Source organism: Diplotaxodon limnothrissa, linkage group LG4 (assembly GCF_057381915.1).
Source record: "Diplotaxodon limnothrissa isolate DT_005_m linkage group LG4, D_limnothrissa_male_GT1.1, whole genome shotgun sequence".
In the NCBI taxonomy this organism is placed as follows: domain Eukaryota; kingdom Metazoa; phylum Chordata; class Actinopteri; order Cichliformes; family Cichlidae; genus Diplotaxodon; species Diplotaxodon limnothrissa.
The window spans coordinates 10,341,990-10,360,635 of record NC_140599.1 but is presented as its reverse complement, the minus strand read 5'-3'; the positions used below and the strand labels follow the sequence as shown (position 1 = coordinate 10,360,635).

The 18,646-nt window shown below is 41.6% G+C and overlaps 1 protein-coding gene across 1 annotated transcript; it reads left to right on the top strand.

Annotated features, from left to right (window-relative positions):
- Window positions 1–1,132: 1,132 nt before the first annotated feature.
- On the top strand, window positions 1,133–17,048 carry LOC146633304 (caspase recruitment domain-containing protein 10). The gene is made up of 24 exons (XM_085352140.1): window positions 1,133–1,248; window positions 4,398–4,643; window positions 5,768–5,905; window positions 7,018–7,204; window positions 7,920–8,058; window positions 9,622–9,792; window positions 9,907–10,026; window positions 10,122–10,247; window positions 10,366–10,545; window positions 10,645–10,749; window positions 11,141–11,177; window positions 11,341–11,378; window positions 11,466–11,554; window positions 11,638–11,684; window positions 11,810–11,930; window positions 12,730–12,907; window positions 13,058–13,181; window positions 13,307–13,547; window positions 13,761–13,830; window positions 13,944–14,046; window positions 14,163–14,321; window positions 14,417–14,529; window positions 15,013–15,128; window positions 16,770–17,048. Exons 1-24 carry the CDS (start codon window positions 1,242–1,244, stop codon window positions 16,975–16,977), a joined length of 3,063 nt encoding a protein of 1,020 aa, XP_085208266.1. The 5' UTR covers window positions 1,133–1,241; the 3' UTR covers window positions 16,978–17,048.
- The last annotated feature ends 1,598 nt before the right edge of the window (window positions 17,049–18,646 follow it).

Sequence of the window (18,646 nt, the reverse complement as noted above, 5' to 3'; positions counted from 1 at the left end):
AATACATATTTTGGTATCTCATTTACAATCCCCTGTCTGCATTAACCCACGCTGTCTCTCAGCAGGACCACAGAGACCCCAAGCCCAGAACTGGGGACGGAAAATAACCTTCTTCTGCCGGCCCCCTGCATTTCCTCTCTGAATTATACTGTAACTGAAGGACTCATTTCACATGACAATCCCTGAGTGAGCCCACTTTAAGTGTTAGCTGCCCTGAAAAAGAAAAGAGTCTATGGGTGGCTTTATAACCATATGTTTTGTTTATGTCATACATGTTAAAGATGTACTTAAATTTAGTTTAAAGGGAAAAATGAACACAGATGTCATAAAGTCTTTTACTGCTCCTCTACTTCCTTATATATGACTGGTAATTGCCACCTATCTACACACTGATTTTCCACACCTCCACACCTTCCACAGGCTTGTTACCTCTTTTCTTCCTGTATGGATGAGTCAGGGTTCCCACTTATTTGAAACCCTGATTCATTAGACTATATTTACTAAGAGATTTGGAAGATACCGAGGACAAGCCCAAACAAAAGTTTGAAAAAAGTCTGAGAATGAAACTGTGCGTCACTGTATTTTGGGCAAAATGCTCTCTCAGGTGTCCCTTGTCTTGGTGACTAACCTGCTGAGCTCCAGGGCAGGGCTTCCTGCAATAACAACCGTCTCCCCTGTAGTTTTAAAAGGTAGCAGGTTTTTTTTCCTTTTACTCTTGTAGCACCTGGCGGTTAATGACTAGTGTTTTCTTTATGACAATTGTGTGGCAACTAACAATTTGACGCAGCAGTGAGAACCTAAGGTAGACTGTCTAATTTTTCCATCTGACAGCCGTGGAAAGTGTGAAATGCGGAGTTTATACGTGACAGCTGTGTGTGTGTGTGTGTGTGTGTGTGTGTGTGTGTGTGTGTGTGTGTGTGTGTGTGTGTGTGTGTGTGTGTGTGTGTGTGTGGACAAGCATTGGTTGAAAGCGCCATCTAGTGCCTCCGGCCTCTGCTACACTGACATCATAAGTCCCGATAAGGAAATCCGCCGTGATTTGGAGAGGAGTGGGACTTTTCCCTCCTTCCTCTTGCCTGACAATTGGATGTTGTGGTTGAGGGTGGAGGAACTGGAGCAGAGTGCGCAAAGGTGTGCGAGCGTGTATCGTGCGCTCCTCGGCTGTGTTTGTGGACCTGACTGGGATGTAAAGACTGGATCGCAGTGCGGTTTACTGGGACTCAGATTCACAGGAGAAAATTATGAGTGGTAAGTCAACATTTAAGATTAAAGTAACAGATTTTTAGTCGCTGTTTAGCGTAATTTTTAGCTTGATTAGCTTGAACGGTGTTACTAGTAACAGGTTACCAGACTTTTCTAGCAATCATTAACCGAATAAACAGGTGTTACCGGGCAGCAGGAGTGTGCTCCTGTTACTGGGTTATTATCAGTGGTACGCTTTTATGTCTGATTTCTGTAAACAAGCATAACAACTGCTGAAGTAGTAACAGCTGCAGTGACAGTCTCTGCAAGTTTATTATTCTCATTATTTATTTATTTTTGATTTTTTTTTTAAGGCCAGTTTCTTGCAACAAAATAATTTCAGACCATGGTGATTTATGAACACTTCTAGTATATTTTTACTCATTTCAAATACAAACTAAGGATTTCCCCAAAGTCCGACAGAGTCACTCCTTATTGCTTTATGTTTTAATCGGAAAACTGAAAATGGTTACAGCAGTTTAAAAAATATGCAAACATAAATGGAAATACACTATAAGGCAAAAACGGAGTCTGTATAATTATAACATACTTGAAAGTCAATATTTGTTATGACCACCTTTAATCTTTTAGTCAGATTTCTTGACATTTCTTTAAGTTCTTCAAGAATAATTCTCCAGACTAATCCAGACTCAACAGTGTGTTTTTCTATCCATTTACACTTTTACTGTATTGGCAGTCTGTTTGGCATCATTTATTGTTGCCAAAAAATGAAATTGTTTCTAATCAAATGCTTCCAGATAGTACTCCACTATTCTGCATTCATAATTCTATCAATTCAGGGAGGATCACCACTGACTGACAGAGTCTCCACCGTGTTTTACTGATAGATTTATAAACTCACTTTTGTACCTCTTTCCTGATCTTCTCCAAACTTACAGACGATTAGCCAAAAATTTCTAACTTGGATACATCACTTCATAAGACCTGCTTTCATTGCAGTTCTTCTGTAATTTGGCTACCTCGGCCTTTATTCCCCTTCATTAAGAATGACTTTGTTACAGTAAGCCTTCTACTGAGATCATTTTTGGTTAGGCTTCAGCGGTCTGTTACAGTCCATGGAGCAACGGAAGGGCCAGTTGCATCTTTCAGGTCCTGTGTCGGGACTTTTAACAACAGGACTTCCAGGTACTGTTTATCTGCTTTAAATGGTTTTGTAGGCCCGCCAGTTTTTCTTTTTTTATCTACTTCTGAAGTTTTTTATGGACACACTGCACACCACACACAGCACATACTGCCGAGATATCCCAAGTTTCCTAATGGCTCTTTAGCTCTTTAGAGTACTACTACTTGGCTGTCAGACTGTGTTGTCTTTTTGTCTTAGACATTTTCCATAGATTCAAAAAACAAATGGGAACAAATGATGTGGGACATGCTTCTAGTAAAAAGTGCCTTAAGATACAACTTTAAATTGGCTCTTTGCCAAATTTTCTTTTATCTGTAGACACAACAAACACTGTTTCATCCCTCGAGTTAGCCTGAATGCTTCGAAGGTCAGTGCTAAGCAGCTTAACAAACAAAAAAAATATTCCCCTGAAAATTGTCAGGTACAAACACTGGACTGAAAACAAGTGGGAAAAGCAGCCAAAGAAAGAAAGAAAAACTTTGAAAAAGCTTCAGAAAGCTTCAAGAAATATTGATCAAGACTGCTTTTTATATTTACAGGAAAGTCTGACTCCTTGCAAAATATAAAAAATCAGGGTTGACTCAAGACTTTTGCACTTTACAGAAGGTGTGGGGGTGTATCGCATTTCCAAAACAAACAATAAGTGAAATTTACTGAAAGATATGGAGATGAACCCTGTGATAAACAGGTTTCAAGCATAATCTTCTCATTGAACCAAACGATACTTAATTTTATCTTATCGGTGTTACTGTGTGCCGCTGTTTTTATTTACTCTGAATATAAAACAGGTCTTTGGTTAGCAGTGCAGATGAACTACTTCCTACAGCTAATGACTATCCAGTATTTGTTTTCCTTGAGTGTAAGGAGTTGCTTCGTAATCCCATGAAAACAGATCAGCCAAGCCTGCCTCAACCTGCCTGTTACCTCAGACTGCTTTGATCACCTGCACAGAGTGGCAGGAACTCCCATTATCACTCAGGCATCAATATGGGAAAAATAATCTCTTTTTTGTAATGGATCAGTTTGTTTGCCTTCCTGGAAATATAAACCCCACTATATTTGCCCCCCAACAAAAATGACATATGTCTGCGATCCATGCAGCTTTTGGGGGCCTTACGGTATATTTTCGTACTTTATAGTTCACTGATAACTGAATCACCGCCCTTTATGTTGTCTCTTCTTTAATATGGAGGAATTCTGTGTGACAGTTTCTATTCACTTTCTCCCCTTGTCTCGTGAAGTGAATCAGGCTGAGAAAGCTTTTGTCTGTGGTCCCCTGGAGTGTTTGTTGATGTGCAATATGAGTCACACCTATCTTTGCATTCCTGTCCTCTGAGCCCATGATTCGGAGTCCTCCCTGCTACTTCAACAGCAGACCCTTTGCTCTACAACAATTTAACTACTTCTGATTTGTTATATTGAAGTTCCTGTTCACTTACTTCATCAAATCAGTTTCTCTTTGTCTCTTTAGTCTTTTTTTGGAGACTCAGTTCCACAACAGACCTGTCAGGCTGTTTTGTAGTGAGTAGACTCCTCTAAGTAAAGGAGCCCCATTTCATTTCCTCGCTATGCAGCAGATTAATCCAGTAATCCTACCAGGATTTATAGCCTTTCAGTGTTAGGCACAGCGAATTATGGCATGAAATTATATTAAACTTGCTCTCAAAAGGTTTTTGTTATTATTATTTGTTAAAAAACAGATAGTTACTGTTTAGAAAGCGCATAAATGACACAATGTTTGACCTACTTTGATGTTTAAAGGAATTCAGATAAGAGGGGTCAGACAAAAACAAATTCACAAAGGAATTCTGCTTGGGAAAATATTTAGTCTGGGAGTGGACATAGGGCATGTCTGGAAATCTGGCTCGTAAAGTTGAAGTGGGACATGAGCAAGGCCCGAGGCAACAAGCATATTTTCGGTAAATGGAAAAAAACATGAACTAAGGGACATTGTTTTATCTTTCCAGACCAGGCTCTTTGCTGAACTGATACGTTTTTTGGTCGTGCGCAGGTGTCACCGTCTGGATGGAGGAGGAGGACGACATCGCTCAGGAGGAATCACAAGCTTCTCCCTCGTGGTCAGAGGAGCGCTGCGAGGAGCTGTGGGACCGCGTGGAGGGAGTACGACACAAGCTCACGCGGATCCTCAACCCGGCAAAACTCACGCCGTACCTGCGCCAGTGCAAGGTCATCGACGAGCAGGATGAAGATGAGGTGCTCAACTCCACGCAGTACCCCCTGCGCATCAGCAAAGCTGGTGAGAGGAAGAAGAGCTCGGCTGAAAAGTCAAATCAGTGATCAGCACCTACAGATTTATAGAGACATGAGGAAAAGATGGTGCTTCAGAACGATACGAACATGCCATACCACAGGGGTTCAGAAGTGCTGTAGCTTTCAACAGTGCACTCACCCACCAAAACCATCAGCGTACATCCTCCGCAGTCAGTGCGACGCCCAATAACAAGATATGGGTCACATCCCACACTTCCTAGTTTTCTTTCTTAATCCGCTTGTACAGACTTGTACTGCCACAGCTGAAAGTGCAGTAATCCAAGCTTTAGTCACAACCAGCAATGGTCTACTACAGTTCATGGGAGTGTAACATAACACTGGGCCTTTCTCCGTTGCTCAGAGAATTTGGCCTGCTCATTTGGCCCGTTAAATGATTGTAACTGAAATATAAATAAACACATTTAAAGTCTCAGTGCGAGCGACGCCTTGAGGAAATGATTCATAAATTGTCATTTTCAGGTTTTCTTTAGAGTCAAAGTGACATCTGTGCTTCAGCATCGTTTCAATGGTGTCAGAGCACTGAAATTTAAGCAAACACGTGATTACTCATTTGACGCTGAGCTGCAGTCTTAAAAGACTACAAGAAGTGGGTTCTTTGGTGAAACTTCAAGAGGATAAACATTAGATGTGAATGTTTGTCTAACAGTTCATCAGTCAGAAACAGGAAAACTGAATAAATGCTCCAGTGAGAGAAAAGAGCAGGAACTTCATTGCTAAGTCGAGGCAGGCAGAGAGAAGGATGAGGATAAAGATGAAAGGTATGTTGTAAATGAAGAGACACTGAAGGCAAACACCTGGTCCAACCCCCGGAGAATTTTGTTGTTTCAGTCTTTTATCATTGTCGTGTTTGAAATACCAACAGCATGTAACTACAGAGGTAATGACACATACATCAAAGAGGTAGCATTCTTGTGCTGAGACTCTTTAATCTGTTAGTTAAACGTGCTGCTTTACCCTAACCTGACCTTTTGTCATTGCACCTATCTTTCAGCATTGTCACTGTATAATGTCATGCAACGGAAAGTAAATTATTCCACACTTGCAGTGTTACTCACCTTATGTTTTCTGTTCCCTATTTGTCACAAAAAGGCCGTTTGCTGGACATCCTGCGCGGTCAGGGCCAGCGAGGTCTTCAGGCCTTCATGGAGTCACTGGAGTTTTACCATCCAGAGCAGTACACACAGCTGACCGGGCAACAGCCAACACACCGATGCTCCCTCATACTAGGCAAGCAGAGATTTTTTTGTGGATAGAAAGAAGAATGGCATAGTAGGGGGACTTAACCATCAATTAACCTTAAATTAAAACTTTAAAGTTAAAGTAACTCAGGCTTAAGAAAAATCCCCCAAAGCATTTACGTGACATGGAAAATGTTCCATGTATGGGGATATTCTAGATTTCATGATGAACTTATACACTCAAATTACTGTGGGTGTGTTTTTCTTAATGCATTTTAGCTTAATTCACTATAAATTTTAAAAACAACTGAGTGTTTGTGAAGACTACTAAAGTATTTTGATGATTACATTTAAGGATTTAAGGTTTATACTTAGGCAGTACAATGGTTAGTCTGTCACGTCACAGTCATTCAGTCCCAAGTGTTAACCCACTTATGTTCTACCCGTGATGCATGGGTACTCTGAGTTTCTCCCACAGTCCAAAAACATGCACATTGGGCTGAATGATGATTCTAAACTGTGACTTTGAACTTTAATGGTTGTCTATCTCTCTCTGTTAGCCCTGTGACAGACAGATGTACCTGACATCTAACCCCTATGGCAGCCAGGAACCTATCCCAGCTGTCATAGGGGTTCTCACAGTGGTGCTATGACAGGATAATAACATCGATGGTTGAATACACTCATTTTCACATAATTCAGCTCTGGACTGCAAAAACTAGCCTAGCCCAAAGTGATGAGTTCGATGAGTTCTTCTTTACTGACAACCAAATTAAAGCCAAGACATTTAAACTTAAAAGGGACCGTATGTGAATCTTAACCGCAAACACATCTAATTTACTTTCATTGCTGACGAACAGAAATGGTTAACAAATAACTGGAACATAAGCGCTTTCTTTGAAAGTGAGCATATGATTATTTTACAAAGCTATTATGTTGCCCAAGAGCAGAGAAAAGAGTGAACACATTTGCACATTTGGCATTAATGTTCTCTTGCGTGCCATTTACTGACAGCCACAACATATAAACATGTATTTGTCCTTTCTCCCCACACATTAAAGCCAGTTTCTCTGGCTCACAATTCAGTTTACAATTTCCATTGATTCACAATACCCTCCTTCCATGATAATGACCTCCACGTGTGATTCTCTTTCTACGCAGATGAGGAAGGTCCAGAGGGTTTGACTCAGTTTCTGCTGCTGGAGGTGCGTAAACTGAGGGAGCAGCTTCGAAACAGCCGCATGTGCGAACGGCGCCTGTCTCAGCGCTGCCGGATGGCGGAGGAGGAGCGAAGCCGCGCTGAGCGTAAAGCTCAGGAGTTACGCCATGACAAACTACAGCTGGAAAGGTTTGGGCTTTTCTAGTTTCCAGTTTCTTCCTTTAAAGCTTTTCTGTCAAAGAATCAAATATGTCATAGAAACCTGTAAATTCACATGGGGTGAATTTACAAGGTGACATTAATAATCCACAAAGGCTGTCAGAGCTACAGGGGTCAGGGCACCATTGTTCCCGCCTACTTTCCCTCTACTTTATATCCCAGTGGGAAGAAACCTGATGTGCTGCTACAGCGTTGGCTCCAGAATGTGTTTCTCTGTCATTAAACAACTTTTGAACAATAAAAAAACACTTTTAAGAACATTTCATGTTACTTTCTTCAAACTGTTTTACTCTCATTCTGCAGAAATCATTTTAAACACTGAGAAAAACAAAAAAAATAAACATGTTGGTTGTGGTGGCATCTTCCTCTGAAACACCATCTCTCCACGAGTCTTCCTCCACTACATCTATGAGCTTCCTCTGTGGACTTCCTCTTGTCCTCCAGCCTGGCACCTCCAGCCTGTGACTTTGTCTTTGCACCACTTAATCTGGTCTGTCCACCTGATGTTCATTTCTAATCTTGTCCATCCTGCTCACTCCAAATTCAAATCTCAACATCTTCACCTCTGCCAATTCCAGAGTTATCTAAAATTGTTGAGCCACGAAAATTCATCTTTACATTTGTAGAAAAACAAGTTGGTAACAAAAAGTGAAAATGTTTGATCTGGATGGTTTTTGATCTCAAGGCTGCGTCAAGACTGGGAGTTAGCCAGTCGAGAGCTGGGAAAGCTGAAAGACCGACACCTGGAGCAGGCTGTGAAGTACTCCAGAGCCTTGGAGGATCAAGGCAAAGCCTCAACCAGAGAGAGAGAACTGCTGAGTCAGGTCAGTTGGTTTGGGTGAAAGAAAAATATATTTTTATATTAATGTTAGTTCTCTTGCATTTTGCATCTGTTTGATTTCACTTTTAAGCTGCTGTTTTAGGTGCTCCATGTCAGCCAGAAAGAGCTTTGTTTGCTTTGATACGACTTCGATACCTCTTGCTGCCATGCATATAACAGAAACAAGCGCTGTTCTCGGAAGTTATGTGGTGTCTGAAGGCATAAAAAAGGGAACAAATAAAAGCACCTGAGGCAACGAAACTTCTTTGGATGGCACGCAGCAAAAGAGATAAATGAAGCGGCTCGAGCCAGCAGGGGCAGATGTTATCAGCCACCCCAGGATTTGTTACAACATGTTGACAGAACCACTGAGGAATGAGCCAGCTGGCTGTAAAAATAAGGCGATATTAATAGCTGCAAGTCAGTGTATGATCTACAGTCTATCTATGATCTTTAAAATCCTATATTTTTATTAGAATAGTTTGAAATCATCATTATTTAGCCCTGGGTTTTTTCTTATTATTTTAAGTCCAAAATGGCAAAACCAAGAGAGGTCCACCCACCCTATAGCCCTTCCTGTCATCTTCTGAAGAGCCATAGTGGACCAGTTGACACCTTATCACGAGTCCCAGCCTCTGAATTCAGATTACTGAAAGATTTTCACAGAAACGTAAACTCTGAAAGAAGCAACTTGTGGAATTCTCTTTGGTTTTTGCATTTAAATGTTCCACCTTAAAGCTTTAAGCTCATTTCCAGCTGTTTACTGAAAGTCATTCTTATCTCAAAGTGGGATCTTTTTGCCAGCGGCTGCTGTCTACTGTCTAAAATGAGCCATTTAAGGTTTCTCTCCTTTGAAGGCCACACACCATTTAAGCCACTTTACTTCTGTTTGCTGTCCCTCGTAAACACAGAGTTTGTTTAGCGGTGGGTGGGGCTTCAGTGCTCCCAGCCTGATCTGTGTGACCATATTAGGGATGCCCGCTTTGACCGACATCATGCTGACCTAAAAGCAGCAACGACTATTTTAAGAACTAAGTGGTTAAAACATTTCAGTGACATCATTCCCTTTTTAATTTTTTTAATTCTCAGTTAGGTCACATCGTTATCTATTTCCCTTCCTGTTTTCCATCCTTCGTGGCTAGATGCCCCACATTATCGTTCTTGATACCCGTTTTTAAATAGCCAATCACCCTGCCTCATATACACACCTCCACCTTTGCACTGCCAATATCATCTTGCATTATATTCATTTTGTCTTCTTTGTGACTTTCCTTGGGTCTCACCTTTTGAACTGGTTGTGGATTACGAGTGTAACAAGTCCCCTTAATGGATAATATTTGTAGACTTAGAGATACTGCTATCAGTGGGACCTTTGTGTTATTGTTCACATATTTGCCTGAAAAACAAAAGATCCCTGGTTCAATATCAGGGGAAAAAACATTTGTCGTGGTAACCCACTGTCAATAAAGGAGCAGCTGATATTAGCTCCTGATATTAAAATATAAAAGAGTCCCACACTAGCAGGTTATTGATATGCTTATTATTTGCTTGTTCTCCATACATGCAGGTAGAGGAGCTTAAGTCCAGGCTGGCAGCAGCAGAGAAAAAAACAAGTGGTGCCCCTGATGCCTCTAAAGCTGTAACTGGTTCTACACCTGCTCTACCAGAAAACCTGCCTAAGAAAACTGAGACTACAGGAAGTCAGATGAAGAACTCGATCCCACCCACTGGAGTCGTTGTATGTTTTTGATTGCATATTGTGTATCATCTGAAATCATGTTTTTTAAGCTGTTATCATTCTTTGTTGTATTTTTTTTTTTATCTGTGTTCATTTTGTTTTGGTTCACCTCAGGCTCTGATGGATATCCTGAAGCAGGACCGCAGGGAGGCTGCCGAGCAGAGACAGGAGTTCTGCGATATCATCACCAAACTACAGAGCGAGCTCCAAAACACTGAAGAGCAAAGGGACAAGGTGAGAGGTTGTCTGCCATCATATTATATAATACATTATAACATTATAATGACCTTTTCCTTCATGATACTTTCTTTTCTGGACTGTACTTGCAGTTGGAGTCTCAGTGCGAACAGCTACAGCTGAAGGTGAGGACTCTCCAGCTGGACTGGGAGACAGAGCAGAAGAGGAGTGTGTCCTATTTCAACCAAATCATGGAGCTGGAAAAGGAGAGAGACCAGGTTAGTGAGAGCACACTGTCTAACCACAAAGAGTTCATCAGTCACTTTAGCTGCTCTGGCTTATTCTCGCACATCACCAACCTATTCACTTTCTGCACTTCTGTCCTCTCATCTCAAGGCCCTGCGCAGTCGAGACAGCCTGCAGCTTGAGTACACCGACTGTCTGCTGGATAAGAACCGTCTGCGTAAACGCATTGCTGAGCTGCAGGCCAACCTGGAGCAGCAGCAGAGAGAGCTGGACAAAGAGAGGGAGAGGAGCCAGGAGAAAATGGAGCCAAACAGCTCCTGCCTGCACTGTGTGAGTTCAAACACTAAGTCATGAGGGCAGCGCTCACCTTCCCCTGCCTTCTACAGAAACTTTTTAATGCAAATGTTGTCCTCCATCTCTGCCCCCCAGTCCCACCTGTCTCTGTGTAGTGAGGAACAGTGCTTTGGCCCCTGCTGTTCCCCCGGCCTGGATCTGAGCCCGCAGCCGAGAAGAACCAATCTGTTACTAAGAAAGGTCAGTGCTGCGGTTAATACCAGTAGTTTAGTTATTATGATGAGAATGACAATAACAACAGAATCACAACTGCCCTGTTTGATTAAATTAAGATCAGAAGGAATCGAAACAGGCCTTACTGACCTAACTGCTGTGTAATCACCACTTCATTTTATATCATAGGAATTCCCACAGGATAAAAACTTGTTTTTTCATGCTGTTTGTGTGCTATGCAGAGAATGTATCTTTCTGACTGAAACATTTCACTGCAGCTAGACAAGGCAAGGGGTCCTATTATGAGCAGGAAATGTTGCAATGCATTCTTGTGCAACTCTTTGCATGTTCGTGCCTGTACCTTACATCTCATTATCTGCGAGCTCATACTCTGTTGAGCATCTTTTCTGTGTCACAGGTGCCCTCTAGTGGCCCAGCCAATGAAAACTCAGAGGGTAAGTCAACCACACTGGCAGCTGGATGATGCTTATCTAGTGTTTCTTTGTGCAATCCTTTTGCTTTTGTACTTTTCATTTACACAAAGTAGGAAGGTCGGTGGGGGATTTCATCACAAGTGTTTTAGGTTAAAGTAAACGGTGTTTTTCTGCTGATTCACAGATTCTGGTTCAAACTCAGAGGAGAACCTCTTGCTGTCAGTGAGTATCAAAGCCCTGCTTATAATAAAAATAATAAAAATAAGATTCTAAAGATCTGCATCTTTATGTTTACCTCCTCACCCTCAGACAGAAACCAATGAAAAGGAAATAAACCGCCTTTCCACATTCCCCTTTCCTCCTTGCATGAACTCCATCAACCGTCGAGTCAACACAGAGTGAGTTCATATATTTTTCACCCTGCAATTTTCCCCGTTATTCTCACGTTGATTACCATTTTCCTCGTTTTGCTTCCACAAAGGTTTGACTTGGACTCATGGGGCAGTGATGAGAATGACAACATTCCAGGTACATTTGACTCTTTGCATTTACAACCATTTTTTTTTTTAATCAATGTGTTGGTGATTAATCATGTTCAATCTAATAATAACAAAAATGTAAGTGTACATTAAAAGGCTCTCTGGTGTTTTCAGGTGAGCAGAGTGAGCCTTCTTTGTCAGATTCGTGGAGCTCCTTGCAGTCTCATTTTTTCCCCCCTGACCTGGTCAACCTGCCCATAGTCTCTGCACAGCAGCCCAGTCCCAAAGTGCCCAGGTACAAACTTACAGCTTTGATGCCTGTCACTGAAACCAGTAAAAGCTCTGTTAAACTGTCATTTTTCCTCCTTAATTACAAGTAATATTAATTTCTGCAGGGCAATCTCTTAATCTTCGTAGGTGAGAATGATGGTCCTAAAAGGTCCTAACATTAACATTAGTATAGAAGAGCATTAACATTTCTTTTGTCAGAGGTACGTTGTGGGTATTAGGCCACAGACCATTACACAACTCAAAAATAACTTTATTTATTGTAAACAAACAGGCGAGAACAAACCAACAGAGCTAAGAAAAAAAAAGGAAGAGCAGATGTCAATCTACAGCTTCAAAGGAAAAAATCTTTCCAGCACATGAAGTAAAATTTTCAAATTTAAACAATTAAAGAAAAAAACGTCATGGTTTAAATGTTTAGATGTCTTTAAAATGTATCTGGTTTGTCCTTCATTTTATTTTCTCCTGGTGGATTATTATTATTATTATTGTTATTATTATCATTGTTATTATTATTATTATTATTATTGTTATTATTGTTGTTATTGTTATTATTATTATATATTATTATTATTATTATTATCTTTTTGGTATTAAAAAATGGAGTTCATTACATAATTACTGTATGATAAAAATTTAAACAGTTTTGAATGTGATTAATATTATATAAGTGCAATTTTCTGTCATAGTGTACAACATAATGTAAAGAGCACAAAAGTGGCACCAAAGCAAAGTGAATGCTGTCACAGACTAGTGTTATGTAATTTCATCCTTACTGCTTCTGACGGTCTTCTGCCATCTCTCAGGAACCTACACTGCTCACCATCTCCAAGTCCCCCAACCTCTCCAAAGCACAGGAGACCAAGTCTTGCCGATGACATCACCATCATTGGAGGAAGCCAAACGGGGATATTTGTCAGCCATGTGAGAGCAGGTTCCCCAGCTGAACAATGTGGACTGAAGGAGGGCAGCGAGCTGCTGGAGGTTGGCGTCTGCATATGCGATTAAATCATATATGAGCACTTTTAATGTGTGCATGTGGAAATACGTGTACCACAAGGACAAGTGTGTGCCTTTGCTTCTATGAAAATGAGGCTGTAGAATGACATGCAGTTTTTGTCCTGTTGTTTTTAGCTGGAGCAAGTCCTGTTTGGTGGGGGAAGTGTGCTGCTGAGTCAGTGCACTGCTGAGGTGGCCCACTTTTCTCTGCAGTGGTGGACCGAGCCGTCAACACTTAAATTCCAGAGCAACCCAGAGGGTGAGTCTGTTACTTCAGAGGTTTGAAAAATTCATATGAGGCCGGTCAGTCTGCTCTTGAAATCTCCCCTCGTGGTGCAGAAAGGTGACGCTAAGGTACCCCCTCTCATGCTTTCTCATCCTCAGGGTACTCAAACCTGTCCTCGCAGGTTTCATCGCCAACTTTTTTGGGTCCCGACTCTTTCTATGTGCGTGTTAATCTCAGCATGGAGCCTCATGGTGACCCGCCATCTTTGGGTGTTTCTTGTGATGACATTATACATGTCACAGATACAAGGTACAATGGAAAATACCAATGGCGCTGCTCCCTGGTGGACCCGAGCACAGCCAAGCATTTGCAGACAGGATCCATGCCCAACTACAACCGGTATGTCAGTCAGACTTTGACGTGACTTTGCTTTATTATTATTTTAAAGGCACAATTCAGTCCTGAAAGTTCCACAAGGCCAGTGTTATTTAGTTCAAGTACATATAAGAGAAGGTAGATATATTTACAAAACTGGCGAATAAATTTAGATTGATAACAAAATAGCTGTGTGACTAGTGTAAATAACTAAGAATATATCGACTTCTCTTTCAGGGCTCAACAGTTGTTACTCATAAGGTTACGAAAAATGTCAGTGGAGCAAAAGGACTCTAAGAAGAAGATGGTAAGTTGATGCATATTTAAATTACATGATCAGCATGCACAACGGCTGTGGTGCCTCATATTACAGTTTTTGCCCGTTTCCTCATTGGAAGATGTCTATTTTTCTTTGCGTAGTTCTTAAAGAAAACATCAGGCCGTGTACGATTGGTCAAAGCGGTGGATCCAAACTGCCGTGGGATTGGTTCCACACAACAGGTCCTTTACACGCTCAGCAAACGTAAGTTGAAGCCCTGTCGCTCCCTCAATGAAATAGCATGTTTGTGTCATAAATGAATTGTTTGTGTATGTGCACACTTTGTGTTGATGTATTTGTACTTGTTTTTGCCATGTCAGGCCATGAGGACCACTTAATCCCTTACAGTTTAGTACAGTCAGTGCAGGTTCAGACCAAGCGGCCAGTCATCTTCTCACCGTCTCTGCTGTCCCGTGGTCTGATAGAGAAGCTCCTGCAACCAGCACAGTCTGGATTAAAGTTTAACACCTGCCAGCCAGGTATCTGTGCAACACACAGACCTATCCACGCACAGTGACCCAACAGTGCACAAAGTTTGGTGCTGATTTGTTGATCATACATTAAATATTTTCAGAGCCCATTCCAGCTTCAGAGAGACAAGACAAGAGAATATTCTTGTTGGATTCTTGCAGTCCAGAGAAGGCCCTTGGCATAAGGCTGCAGTCAATACAGGATGTCATCAGCCAGGTAAGGTCAGCGGTGTTTTCTGGGGGTGTGGTTTTCAAAAAGAAGCTTTTGCTTTGCCTGACGAAAATGCAAAAATGTCACCACATTTTGCTTTACAACCATCCTACTAAATGTCTTCCTCAAGGACAATGAAGAATGCTGTTTTTAGGACGATTAAGTAACCAATAAAAGTCAATTACCGACAATCGCGGGGAGAAATTTCCACAGGACTCTGAAATCCTTTAAAAAACTAGGCTCAGTTAGCATGTTAAATGTTAAAGTTCATGAGAGCATGATTTAAAAAAGACTAAACAAGGATGGCTTGTTGTATGACAGCATACATACGGAGATGTTTGGTCATAATGGAAGGCACCACGTTTGTAGAAAACCAAACACAGCGAGTTTTGCAATGGCCCAGGCAAAGTCCTGACCCAACCTGATGGAAATGGTGTGTTGGGACCTTAAACGAGCTGTAGATAAACAGATGCCATCTCTTTGTCTCAGGATAAACACTGCCTGCTCGAGCTGGGCTTGTCCAGTGTTGAAGGCTTATTGAGACTTGGGATTTACCCCATCGTCATCCATATTCGCCCCAAGAACAAAAAACACAAGAAGCTGAGGTAAGTGCACACACAGGCAGTTTTCAGTTCAGTGCTACAGTAAGTTCTGGTCTCACCATAGCAGCACTACTGTACTTTATCCAAGCTTTGTATGTATTTAATGGCAATCCACTTTGTGGAGTAAGGAGCGTTTAACTTCTCTAGAGTGATTATTTCTTACCTTGAAATTAGAGCTGGGCGATAGAACGATAACGATATGTATCGCGATATAACTTTTACTCGATAGAGAAATTAAGCTATCGCGATAGACCTCGCCGCTCTTGTCCTCTTAAAAAAAAAAAAAAAAAAAAAAAAAAAAAGGTCAGCCGATCCAAATTCAGTAGCGCAGAGCTGAACCAATCACAGCCGCAGCGTCACGTCGCGTGACTTGTTACGTACAGCACAAGTGCCAAGCCGCACGTGTGTTTGTTTGGGAAGCAGCCAGCAGGTAATGGAGCCAGTGCATAATGGAGGAAATGAGTGTGCCGACTAGAAAAATCAACCGAGCGTGACCGAAGAGAAAACAGACGATGGTTCCAATGCCGGAGAGATAGTCGAACGGAAGAGCCAAAGAAGTTCCGTAGTGTGAAGGTATTTCGGCTATTTCAAGTCTGACAAAAAACAGAGTAGCGTGCACTGTAAATTGTGCCGAAAGCAAGTCTGGAAATACAATAAACTGGTGCATGCGTCACACTGTGCGCCGCGTTATTGTTTCGGTGAAATGAATTTCTACAATACTGTTACTGTTAATTCTACTCTCTGCAGTGTTTAAATGCTTACATATACACACAGTTACTGTCCCTCCACACATACGACTCGGTTCTGCTTCTATGCCGCAGCTTTGTTTACTTTTTCCCACCGAGGCTTCTAGACTTCTGATTGGCCAACATTTCTGCACGGTTAGGAATCTAGCGCCACCTGCTGCTTTGGCATGTTCATAGCAGCGTTTTCCTTCATTTCTGCCTTTATGTGTGGACGGGATTATTTTTTAAAACGAAAACGGAAAATCTCAGTTTTCAGAAATACCCGTGTACGTGTGGACGTAGCCTCAGTCTCTGACTGGAAGCGCTAATTCGTCATTCGGCTTTTGTCAGACTAAAGTAACTGTTAAAACTGTTTGAAAAGCTAAGCTATACAACAAGGAGAGATTGAGAATTTCCTTTTAGTTCTCAGTTTATTTGATATTGACAAAAGTTAGTCAGTTTTGTCTGTTCTTCTGTAAAACAAACTAAGATTTATTTTTAGAATTAATATTTTGTTTCTAAGTGGAATTGACAATTTAGTCTGTTTCATTTGTTCTATTTTGAAACTTAAACGCTTTAGCGGCTGCCTTTTGTGTAGTTTGCAATATTTGCCTTTATTTATCTGAAAAAGTCTCATGTTCCTTAAGTACATCTACCCTGTTGAACTTATTATGGGAAATAAATATTTAAAAACAAGCTGCTGATTATTTCACATTTTACTTGTGAGCAACGGCACATTTAAATCTTACAAATATAGTTATTTGGCTTATATCGTGATAGATATCGTTATCGCCTGAAATGAAAAAAACATATCGTGATATGAAAAAATCTCATATCGCCCAGCTCTACTTGAAATACATATATTTGGAAAAGTCATGTCTTAGATACTCGGTGATTATTTATCCATCACTTGAAACAGAAAGTTTTTTCCACGTTGTGGGGAGGACAGTGTGATGGAGGAGCTGTGCCACGCCGAGGAGCTGCAGCTGGAGACACTGCCCATGCTTCACTACACCCTGGAGCCCAACACCTGGAGCTGCACTGATGAGCTGCTGGCTGCTTTACGTACCAACATCCACAGCCAGCAGAGGGCGATGGTCTGGGTTGAACTGGATAGGCTGCAGTAGAAGAGAGAGAGAGAATGTGTGTGGTACCATGTATGACTAGTGCATGTGCCAGTATCTACTAAGAATTTCAAAGGAGCCCACACTAGGCTTGTGTACATACATTTTAACATAATTTTGAAATTCTCATAATTATAGGTCTCTATAATAGCCAAGCTGGACTGGCTAGAATAAATAAAAAAAACTGCAACTTATTTGAGCCGCACAAGGAAGGTACATGTAAGTACAAATGTACTTACCTCATTAAAACTGCAATCTTCCCTTCAACTTACCACACCTAAGGTTTTATTATTATACTTCTGTACTTCAAAACTATATTCAATAACACAAGGAGCCTACTTTTTGGTATTTAGGCCATGGGTCATTTAATTATGTTTTAAGTGAAAAGCTGAAGCTGTGAGAATATTAAGTGTGACAGATGTTGTAGGTTAAGGGAACTGAAGCTTTTTTCCATACAATATTATCTGTGCATTATAGATCTAGGCCAGTGTTTGTTTGGACAGTTACATTTTATGTCAGCCTGTTTTCTTCAGCTTTTTTCATTTGAAGTGAAATAATGAACGCTCCATTAAGGTGTCGAGTTTAGACGGAGTGGATTCATTATTGTATTTCAATCTGAATGTACTGCAAACTGAACTGAATGCAAAGCAAAGAGCCTGAAACAATAGGTTTAGCTGCTCAAATGTCTTCTTTTTTTTTTGTGTCCCGTTTGGATCTTTAGCTGTCAGAATTGTTGTCTTGAGGCCAAGAAAGATGCCAAGCGGATTTATTTTACCAAGTGGATCATCATGGCCTTGCCATATTGGTCCATTTGATTGACCTTTATTATAATTATGAATTTATTTTATTTTCAGTTGCTACAAACGGGACAGACATGACTGGGGGATAGGACAGGGAGAAAGAATGAAAGAAAGAGAGGGAGAGAAAGAAAACCAAAGGGGAGAAGAGACGGTGAGAAGGGGGGGAAAGAAAAAAAAAAAGAGAAAGAAAAACAAACAAAACACCTGGATCACCTGTATGGAGAAAAAAAAACAGAAGAGAAAGCAAACAACAAAGAGCAACATAATAAAAAAACCAGCACCATCACAATAAACTAGCTAGCAGTAGATACTAAATAATAAACGATATTGTGCAGCACGCAAGATAGACAGCGCACAATGTGCTTTGAGGCAGCAGCCAAGAAAGGTGTAGTCCGCGTCTGTGAACACCCGTGTGTACACCTGTGTGCACACCTGTGTGGATCAGCATGCTTGTATTCCAAAGGTTTCTCCATGTAATGATCTGCTAGGGAGTGTGGGGAGCCATAGCCCCGTCCACCAGGGTATGAAGTAGGTATGGAGGAGATCCAGGCCCCAGATATCCAGAGGCCCCAGAGTACAAGGACCCGAGGAGGACCACCAAAGGGGGGGGAACCGTGCCACCCTCCTGGGAAGAGCTGAGTAGAGCCCCAAAGGAGAGGTCACCCCGCAGCTACGGAGCAGAGGCCAGAGGGGGTTGCAGTGGCGTGCCCGCGGGCTCTGCCGGCAGCCAGCTGTGCCAGAGAGGACCGAGCTTCAGGCCCAGAGGTCTGAGGGCATCCCACCCCCCGGAAGGAGCCCAGCCGGGCCACAGGCGCCCGGCCCCGCCGGTACATACATGAGCGCACAGCCCCAGACGACAAGGACCACCAACA